The sequence below is a fragment of the Arvicanthis niloticus genome, chromosome 1, assembly GCF_011762505.2.
Source record: "Arvicanthis niloticus isolate mArvNil1 chromosome 1, mArvNil1.pat.X, whole genome shotgun sequence".
In the NCBI taxonomy this organism is placed as follows: domain Eukaryota; kingdom Metazoa; phylum Chordata; class Mammalia; order Rodentia; family Muridae; genus Arvicanthis; species Arvicanthis niloticus.
The window spans coordinates 101,345,737-101,356,902 of NC_047658.1; the positions used below are offsets into that span (position 1 = coordinate 101,345,737).

At 44.2% G+C, this 11,166-nt stretch overlaps 1 protein-coding gene across 2 annotated transcripts in view; it reads right to left on the bottom strand.

Moving 5' to 3' along the window:
* The window catches only part of C1H10orf90 (chromosome 1 C10orf90 homolog), a 231,549-nt gene extending 222,235 nt beyond the window's left edge, over positions 1-9,314 (bottom strand). For both annotated transcript variants that reach the window (XM_076912264.1, XM_076912257.1), the window contains exon 1: positions 8,051-9,314. In XM_076912264.1, the coding sequence (XP_076768379.1) occupies positions 8,051-8,254 (204 nt within the window). In that variant the 5' untranslated portion in view covers positions 8,255-9,314. The remainder of the gene's footprint in view (positions 1-8,050) is intronic.
* Between the last annotated feature and the right edge of the window lie 1,852 nt (positions 9,315-11,166).

An 11,166-nucleotide genomic window follows, 5' to 3' on the forward strand; every position in this document is an offset into this window, starting at 1 on the left:
AAAGATGGCGCAGGCTTCTGCTTCCTGGTTCTTCACGGAAGCTTTACTTGAGAATGTGCCTGCGCATGGCGCGAAAACCGAGTATGACGATTGGATGAGAGATTTGAGCCAATGAGGGATCTGCACGTCTTCCAAAGCTCTATTTAAGCAGCGGGCTTTCTGAGCTCGGCGTCCTTCCCCTTTTCTCCATCTTGAAGAGCTGTTCAATAAATGCTGTCAGAAGAATCCTGAGTGTGGCGTTCTCCTTATCGGCGAGGTAGCGCGTCACACATATGCATATATATACATATATGTATGTGCATATATACATGTATATACATATTATTATGAATAAATTTAAATGTATAATATATACACACATACATGTACATGTGTGTATGTGTGTGGATAGATAGATAGATAGATAACACCAAAGTTATTAAGATCATTCTACACAGCACCTAAAGTAAGGGGGAATAGCAATTTCAATTCACAAATCAAATTTTGCCTGCCACAAAACTACCATTTCACTATTAGAAATAATTTGTTGATCTCTATGCTAAACCTGTGAGATCTGTCTAGAATTCTAGATAGACTGCTTGCAGTAGAATCAGCGTATGACAGAATTTGGCTTTGGCTTTCTTTTTACATATCATAAACATTACAGCTTTTGAATACTATCACCTACTTGGAAAACAAACTCTAAAAAGCTATGTTAAAACTATCTAATGTTTTCTGCTGGCTGGTAGATATTTTACAGCAAGCCATCCTGAGTGTTTTCCCTTCACTTTCTGTGCTTTCACAGGAGTAAAAACTGGGGCAGCAAAATTATAAGGATGGAAGTCTTAGGCAAACAGAAGGAGACAAAGAACCATATCTGGGGCAGGAGGACAGTGGGAGACCCTGGCCTAGACTCTACCGTTAGACCCAAATGGCTTTCCCTGTGTCTATGAGGACTCCTGGGTCACCTCTCCAGCAGCTGCTATCAGGAGGGGAACCTTGTCTCTTTCTTTTTTCCTCCTGAGCACCACACGAGAGACACAGACCTCAGAGTAGGACATCATGAGGCCAGAGCGTTCCTGTACGCACTAGCTGTGTCCCTGTGACACTTGCATCAACTCTCAGAGCCTCTCAAAATTTTCTCTTTGGAAAAAAAAAATAGGGCTCATGTGTCTCACACAGCTGTGGTGAGGATGAATGAGGCCTTTCAGGGATCAGCCACACCAGTCTCCTTTGTTCTAGCTCTGCCTCCACTGAGCACACACACACACACACACACACACACACACACACACACACACAGTGATCCTCGCCTGGCCAACTCTGATACACCTCCCCCACTCTTTCCACACCAATTCTCCCAGTGAAGTGAGTGGTTTATACTGGTGTCTTTGTTGCTTTCTGTTGGGTCCTGTGGAGACAGGATGGGTCTAGAACTTCAGGCCATGGCTTCATGTTTAAAGCATAGACTTCCCAAGACTAGAGGTGTAGCTCAGCAATTCTAGGCTTAATTCCCAGCACCACACATAGACAAATTCAATAGCCCATGGATTTCTGAACTAGCCATGGACAGCAGCGGAGGAGGGAAAGGTCTGGAGTGATGAGAAAACAGAATGATCATCTTGAATCTCAGTGCCATCTACTTGGCTTTCCTTAGCCTGCTAGACCTGGAGTGTTTGGGCCTACATTACAGCAGGAGCCACCAGCACGCTAGTCTAGCAAAAACATTGCTCTGAGGCCAGGACTTGAGGAAGAAACCCAGAATTCAGAAGACTTTGACCTGGCTCAAAGTCAAAGCTGGCTTGTCAGCTGGGCTAAATGTTGAGTCATATTGCCATGTGCCTTTTTGATAACCACAAGAAGAAAGCATTTGTTTCTCCACCTTTTTGGTCTTTTGTGACCTCTTCATTCCATGAACTAAGTCATCATGAAGCCTGAGCACTTAATGTCTGAGTGATTTTATTTCTCAGGACCTCAAGACAGAACCCAGTCACTTGAAAGCCTTCATCATAGCCCATAGTAGAGGCACCAGGGAGAGGGTTTAGCTGGTGAAGTGCTTGCCTTGAAAGCATGAGGACCTGAGTTGGATCCCCAGAACCTATATTTTTTAAAGCTGGGCATTGTAATATGTGGTTATAATTCCCATAATGGAGGGATGGAAACAAATGGATCTCTGAGGCTCACTTGTCAGCCACCCTAGCATACTTGGTTAAGTCTCAGGCTAGTGAGATGTGTCCAAAAGCAAAGTAGATGGCTACAGAGGAATTACAACTCACCTGTGACCTTCACAAGCACCTGCACACATATACTCATTCCCGTGTGGCATGAACATGCATGCATACACATGCATGCATACACACACACACACACACACAAACACACACACATACATACATACATACATACATACATACATAGATACACACAGAGAGAGACAGAGACAGAAAGAAAGAGAGAGAGAGAGAGAGAGAGAGAGAGAGAGAGAGAGAGAGAGAGAAGAGAGAAGAGCAGACTTTCTTGGCCTTGGTGGAACACCAAAACAAAAGCAAAATAAAAAATATAAAAAGGTAAAAGCTGTGGAACTATAGTTTTTTTCTCATCATACATCCAGCAACACAGGCCTATGATTCCCTGATGGAGGAAAAATGAGAGAGAAGAACTTCACAATTTTCCCTACATGAGGTGGCTTTCAAATTGCTCCACTAGGAGCAAAGACTCAGGAGAGCCAGAGTTCTCACTTAGCACAGAAGACACAGGTAGGACTCAGGTAGCAATGACTCGGGTCATTGACAGAATTCATGAAGAGTGGAGACTATAAGAAAAGAGCATGTCATCTGACCGACAGGGACCCCTCAAGGCTTCTTACCTACATCTGCTTGAGAGGAAACTATCTGATAGCAAGAGAAAAGAAATTCCAGAAAGGGGTAGGCCGGGTCATTTCCAGACCTCAAATAGGTGGAAAGAATTCATCTTCTCACCAGTAGGCAGGTCTCATCCCATGTGGGAAGTCGGACTCCTCAGAAAGTCTGTTTCTTAACAGGGGACTAAGTATGCATTTTAGGTAGGTGTGTTCTCCATTGGAAGGAAGGGGGCTGTGCTGTATGTTATAAGAAATTAACATCCTTTAGGCTTGGGAAAGAACTCAGTAAAGTGCATGTTATGAGAACCAAAGCTTGATCCCCAGAACCTATATAAAGAAGTAGGAGTGGTGGTATGCTCTTAAGTCTCAGATTTCAAGATACTAAGACAGGTAAGTTCGTTCTTGGGGCTTGCCAACCACGCCTAAGCAATGGTTTACAGGTGTGTGTGTGTGTGTGTGTGTGTGTGTGAGAGAGAGAGAGAGAGAGAGAGAGAGAGAGAGAGAGAGAGAGAGATCCTGCCTCAAAAAAAAGAAGGTGAACGGCATCATCCAAAGTTGACTTCTGGATTCCATATACATTGACATGTGTGTACACAAACATACAGACATAACTTTATACATATACAGAGATGCTGGCAGCATCTCTGACCTCTATGCATTAGAATCAGTGGTGCCCCCTTCCAAACTGCCATCACTAAAATTGTCATCAAACATTACCAAGGAGCAAAACCATGGTATTTGAGAACCACCACTCTGCACCAGAGCCTCCTTCAGATGTCTCACAGATCTCACCACTAAACCTCAGCAGGACCAAGCTGTCTGTAAATCACCGTTATCTCCTACCAGGACCCAGCCAAAACTCTTCACTGGAATAGAACAAAGTCAAGCATTTGACAATCCAAAAGTCATAATAGCTAAAATCCAACTGAAAAACTGATATGTAAAGAAGAAAGGAAGTACAGTTCAAATCCAGGAGGCAAATCAATCAGGAGAAATAAATGGGAAAAATAACAGAGAGGTGGATGAACACCACCCACCACAGCCTTGAACCTACTGCTAGTGTTTGCCTCATGTACTCGGGAAGAAAGAGAACACCGTGAGCCAGAGAGAAATGGGAGATATAAAAAGCCACCTTGAAACTGTTTGTTATTTGGTGCTGATGCTTTGATAGTGCTCCAGGCCCACTGAGTCACAGTGGTCTTAGCTGGGTCACATGTATAGAGGGACTTTCAGACTTCAACATGATCCTTCTAGGTATCCAAAAACTAGCATTTCTGGCAAAAGTCAATAATAATAATAATAATAATAATAATAATAATAATAATAATAACAATTAGAAAATAAAGATGCAGATGGCAAAAGAGGCTCAGGGAAATAGTATGTTGCACATATAACACCATTCATGAAGAAAGTGTTTAAAACTGTTTCCTATCAGAAGACAGATAGCGAGTTCTTAACTTACAAGTTCCATCATGCACCTATTAGCAGACAGGCCTCAATGATCTTTTTAAAGCATATTATAATGGCAAATTGTCATGTTTTGGTTGAGATCACCAGGGCTGGCTCTGAAGTATGCATTCCTAACCCCATTTTAGACCAAAGCATGTTTATCTCAAAGAGTCCTCTGAGGTCCTGTCTGGGGATGAGTCACCCACCCCCAGGTCTGTGACAGGAAGTATAAAACAGCCCATGAGCAAAACTGGTACACCCTTGAAAACACGGAGAAGGTGAAGTATTTCCAGCAGAGGTTACTGTGGCCTATCTCGTAATATGAAAATGTCTGCCACGGGAAGAAGAAGCTGCATGGCCAAACATGGAGAGAAAGTGCAACAGACTCCCACTGACTGCCTCCATTTATGCTGGATTCTCACCCAGCTCCTCCTCAGTTATGCTGAGCCTTCATCAGTTTATGCTGGATGCTATGAGCACCCGATTCCATAACGTTATCTGTATCTGCTCCTGTTCACTCTTTTTGACTTGGGAGCCTCACCTGAGTAGTCCCTGCACTCTGCTTGGGACCCTCTCTGTTGGAAACTCCAGCCGACTGTTTCATCAGGGCTTCCCCAGTTGGTTTCTTCAGGGTGTTTGTAAACCTTGATTCGATTATGTTACCTTCCTGTTGTTGTTTGTGCTTTTACTTGGATAAGTCACTGGATGGGTCGCCCTGCTTTGCCCAGTACAATCTCTATAGAGAACACCCACTGACTTCCTAAAGGGGCTTCACACCTCCATTTCTGCTGGATGCTCTAAGCACCCAAGTTGATGATGTTTTGCTACCTCTGTATCAATTTCTCTAACTGCTGATTGCCATTTACTCTTTTACTTTGGCCTGCTGTATATTAACTCTTTGAAAACCAAATATATAGCTGTTGTAGATCATTCTCTGAACTTTGTGGAGCAGAGATGCTTAAACACACCCACCCTGGGGGATGCATACCCATCATACAATACCACGGCTTCCCTTCCCGTGGCTGGTAAAGTCATCAGAGCCTTATTCAAGGGGCATCTCAGGAATGAATGCTTACAATGTGAATAGCAAATATAGTTTTCAGACAGGACCATCCATGTCCAGATAAGGCTTGGTTAATTTTTGAACCCTATAGGACACTTACTCAGAGAAAGAGTTCCCTTAAGACATAATGTTCCTGCTAGTTTGGCGTACTTTTGGAGTCAAGAGGGATCCAGGCTTTGCAAACATCAGGTACCAGGATCTTTAACATTTTCACTATCCTCTGCTTCCTAACCTGGTGACTTCTCAGTACAGGTTTTGCTCGAGACTCCTATTGAAGGTAGTTTAAGGATGGGACTAGATAGATATACCTAGACCATGCCTGAGCTGGAGTTACACCAATTACTGCTGTCCCAAGTGGAGGGTGATTTCTCTGAGCATTAATGAAGCTCAGGACTAAAGACGATAGCTTCTGAGAACTCCACATCCATAGAGAGCTCCTGCTCAGCCGATTTGCAGTTCCTCCCAGGAACTTGACATAAGTAAGCTTTTCACAGAAAAATCTTCCAATTCGCTTTTATTGAATAAACAAAGCCATTTCCTTAATCTAGTACCCTTCTGGATTGAGAGTTAATCCCAGCAACCTTGCTCATTTTCTACCCATTCAGTTACTTCATTGTCAAAGCCCAGGTTAACAGGAAGGCCCTGAGCTGATATAGGGAGAGAAGTTACTGGTCTGAGACCAATGGTAGGCTGGACCTTAATTGGTCTCTCGGGTATGTTAGGCTTGAGAAATAGAGCATCAAGGTTTGTTTTGCCCTACTCCCTTCTACCTAAACAGTACTGACAAGCCCCGGTGCGAAGAACTGCAATAGCTCATTGGCTTCGGACTATTTTAAATTCTGAAATGTTTACTACTGAACTTTGATAATGGAAAAGTATCAGCCTGAGATAAACACAGGACCCCTGAAAGATATCTGCATTCTGATAAGGTTACCAGCCATCAGCAGCTATCTCTTCAGAAAGTAAACATGTGAAATCTGATGAAAAGATCATACACAGAATAAACTGCAAGTCTGGGCAATAGACAGATACAATGTGTCTGCCAGACCAGAGAAGATGCCTGGCTTGTGGGCCTCCTGTGTACACCTCCGCCGCCTCCACCCAAGTCTCCCCGCTCTGAACTTAAGCACAGCTTAAAATTCAGAAGGTCAGGAGACCAGTACACCATTTGTTGTTTTCAAACTTGACCTGCCCTCAAGCCCAGGAACCTATATGGAACCATGTCTCATATAGATTCCGTAAACACTAACACCTGATTGGCTATTCACTGGGGGAGTGCCCTGGAGTTTATTTGACACACTTTTGCTAGGCTGTTGGCTGTCAATGGTAGTAAACAACTCAGCCACAGAGTTGTGGCAATCCACATGTATGACGTTTTGCACAATCTCCTGCTGAACACCCTTTGATGTTACTTTTGGTGTGACTATAATAACGAAGGCGTGCGGAGGTCTTATTATACAAATGGAATTCAAGGCAGGGTTTTCACTAGGAAACGTTTGAAACAGAGCCGTGAGCACTACTGTAAAATGCAGGTATTTCAACAGTTTCCCCTCTCTGGGGGACTGGAAAATATCTGCAGTGGGAATTCTGCAGTGATAAACTTCTGTCCCCATCCGGTTAATTACTGTAAATAATAACATCTCTGGTTTCTTTCAATTATTTTATAATTGTAACCTTTTGCTCTGTCTGATTGGGCAATGAATTAATGAATAAGGACGACTACGAAATTTAAATGACACCATTTTTTCCTGTGGCCTTTACATACGTCTGTTGCTAACATGGAAATTCACTCTCCCAGAGCTGGAACTGGGAGAAGCCAACTTTGAACCCTGAAAAACCTGTTCCTCCCAGTCAGGCTGGCTTCCCTACTGCCAAGTGTGGGTGACTAAAGGTCTCAAGTATTTGCCAGAACTTAGGGGAGGGCTTTCCTAATAACAGCATTAACATTCAAACACTTACCTTTTTGTAAAGCATCAGCAGTGTGCATGTTCCAATCAACCATAGAGATGGGTAAGCGATCTCTCTGGGAGTCAATTACAATGTCATTCATAATTTATTCCAGGTACAGTGAAGAGCTGATCAGATTTCATGTGTGTCTACTTTCTGAAAAGATAACAGCTACCCAGAGTAGAATATACATATTTTTCAGGGTGATGTGTTTACCTCTAGTTGACATTTTCAAACTGCAAAGTCCTTCCCATTTTCCAAAAAGTTGTATGAGCTTGAAAACTAAACCTCATGTTTAAAAAAAATAAAAGACCGTTCTGTAATCTTGCTATCTCAACTCGATCAAGACAGTCATGAACTCTCCTGCTAAGCATACAGGCAGACAAACAAGCATTTCTTCCTAGAGACAGCTAAGTGCAAACTCGCAGAGCTGAGAGCACTGGGATCACAGAGCGCACTGCAGTTCCCAGGCGTGGATACCAGCGACCCAACTCTGAAATCACCGAGCAGATTTTTGTTGTCAGTTCTACACCATTACATTAATCTGGTATGTTATTCCCTCCAACATATTGCAAACGCTGAAATAAACTAAGGATTTTTTAAAAAGTATTTTATAAGATACAAGTACATTTTTTTGGACCACGGTAGGCACCTGGCCAGTGGGGCGGCGGCAAACACCTCCATCAGTATGTGGTATATCTCCGAGCTCAGCATGCACCTGCCCTCCCAACCTTGACATGCCCCAGCTGTACCTCATATCCACTCACTGGCTGCTCAGTCACCTTCAGGCCAGGACACACGTGAATGAAACAAACTTTGGCTCTTTTCTGGGAAGGAAGCCAGTTCCTCTTCACCAAGTCCGTGACCATCACATGGTTTTTCAGGCTGGTACTAAATGCAGTTATCTGAAAGGTGGGGTGCACAGCCTTTCCCTCCTCGGGAGGTTTTGCAGGCATCCCGGAGCACTGTGCGATCCTGGGAATCTTGTGACTTCAGCAAACCAGCCTGGCAAACACAATTTTCTTTGTTTGATGCAGGTATTGAGTGCAGCAGGAGGAGTTTGGGACCAGCCCCAGTGCAGGTCTCTGTCTTCCAACTTCAGACAATTGCTCCAAAATCTTAGCTAGAGGGGCTCATGATATTGTGGTGGGAACCCCTCGGGTGACCTTTAAATGTCATGCGAAAACCTCCTTCCAGCTGCAGCCTGGCCAACTCCAGCCTCCCGCCTGGGCTCTGAGGTCTTGTTGTCTTCTCTGATTTCAAAGAGACACATTTCATTCTCGCTTGTTTTCTATTTGCCTCTAAGTTCCAGACTCTGTATTCGCCTGGTTAGCAAAAGGTTAGCAAAAGATATGCGTTTCCATCTCCAGACCCTCGAATCCAAATAAATTATTTACAGAGCTCTGTACAAAGGAACCAGGAGCGATAATTGCTGCTTTTTAGAATGTCTGCTTTTGCTTGCCAGGGGCCTGAAAGAAACAAGTACAGACTGCCTACCGGCACAAAGAGTGGCCTCAGCCCTGCAACAGATAAGAGCACGTTCAGGGAAAAAGAGACTCACAGAAGTGACAGCTTTGGGTGGGCACCGAGACAAAATGTGCCCTGCCTGGAAGGTAGGGGTTCCCATTCAGAGTCAACCAGGGAAGTCCTCTCACACCCTGAGCCTCAGTTTCCCCAGGAAGAACACTGAGATAGAAAAGCCCTTCCTACCAGCCCCTCCCCAGGTTAGGAGAATCAGGTGAGCTGCACAGACAGGAAAGAGCTGCATGTGCCAAAGCTGTGGTACACACCCTGTTTAAGAGACAGTCGCACATCTTCTGCTCAAATTACCTTGCACAGTTCTCTCTCCACAGCAGGACCTAATAGTGCCACACTTATGAAGGTTTACTTTATGCAAAAACTTATTAGATTCTGAATGTCAGGTTGCTTAGAGTCCAAACCCAAGGAGTATTCCTTGCCATTTCATTTCCTGTGTTGGGGTTGTTTCTGTTCTTCTGGCCTTGGGAGCCATTAGTCAACGGCCTCTCTGCAAGACAAAGCCAATGGCAAGATACAGAACTCTTCTTGCAGGGGACTTTTTGCCTGGATGCCCCTGTGAAAACTTTAACTCACTTGCATTGCAAGCCAGGGAAGGCCTTGCTTGGTGACTTTCCCAGAAGCAAAACTCAATGTCAGCTAGACTCATGTTCCTCCCTGCTGTGCACAGGGGCCCTGCAAGTCATAGTTACCGGCTAGGACCTGGTTGATGGAATTTTAGACTCCTGTTACTGAGGGCAAGAATTGAATGTTGAAACTGAGAACTGGAGCCCAGGAGGAAGTGACTTGAGGTCATTTTGGCCAATGTTCACACCTGAGTGTGAAAACAGTACACAAAGACTAAATACCAGCCCCAGGCCACAGGACAGGGCCTCCTGTGTTTATCTGTGACTCTAGTTTTCCAAAAGATGTCCATGAGAGCACAAAGCCCAGGTGGTGGCAGACTTTATTCACACTATAACTCCCCAGGGATCTTAGATTTAGAAGTCCTAGGATAAAGGTAGCCAGGGAAGATATTTGAATAATAAAATAATTAAGATTTATATAAGACCACAACAAAGGAAGAAATCTGAATACCTGGTTTGGGTTCTGAAGGTCTAACCCTGTGCCTCCCCAAAGTCTCCATTTGAACCAATGCTTCTGTCCTGCCCAGCAGGTCCTGCAGGTCAGAGAACAATCAAGACTTTTCTTCTAGAACCACAGCATACTGAATGACACTGAGCCACACAGAAGCTACCAGAACTACCTGTCCAGAAGTTCCAAAACCAGCCAAGGGAAGTTTACTTAGGGTTGGCAGGTTGTTATAGAAACCAGCTGTCACAGGCGTCACCAAAGCTCCTGAGCTCACTGGAACTGTGGGTGACTCCTCCTTCTCCACTGAATACAATAGTGGCTAGTCACAGAACACGGCTGTAATGTAGCCAAAGAAAAGGCCTCCAGAATGACTGAACAGGAGTCTTGATATTGTTAGATCCAACCTCTCAGCATATGGAGTCAGAATGGAAGACCAGAGAGTAGGGATGTTAGATGAAAGGTCAAAGGTCTGACGTATCCAACTGACAGCTGGAAGACAGTTTGCATGGATGCTCTAACAAGCACATGGGTTGGACCAAGGCTCCTCTGTTTCAGCATCAGTTCTCCTTGTCAGCAGCCCCCTGGCAGTTCTGACAGTTTTAGACTTAAGAATGGATCAATTTGGACCATTGCAGACATATATCAGATCAGCAAAGAGTAACTCTACCGACTTGAGGCAGGGTCTCTCTAGAAAAGAGAACCTCCTCCTCCTGATTATGTCTCTGACAGAAAAGCTGGTTCTCAGCCTTTTGTTTGACCTTAGAACACTGTCCGACACAGGGTACAGGCGTCTTCTGTCTTAAAACGCATCAGCTCCCTGTGACCCTCACAGAATTAGCACTACAGCCTCAGATGAACTGCAAAACTGTCATTGAATCAGTTTCCCCATTTACTCAACAGGACAGACATAATTAAACAGCACTGGAGTGGAGGCCAGAGACAAGGCTCCCCAGTTCTTCTCAGAGACCTCTACTTAGGTGAATACAGGATTCTTGACTTCCACAGAAAAGAAGTTTATGGTGAGTGAATATAGGTTAGAGCTGGCATTGGTCAAGGAGAAGTTAAAACATGGGCTGAAGCACCAGAGTAATAGAAACTTGTGGGGAGGACAGTACACACCTCAGTGTCGATGTGGGCTTTTCAATAAAGAGTCATACCAGATGTTTTAGCAGTGGCCATATGTATTATTTTGAAAAGTCTCAAGTTTCTAAGTTCTAAGGTTGCTAAGAAACCCCCCCCTCTGTTTTTTTGATTGATA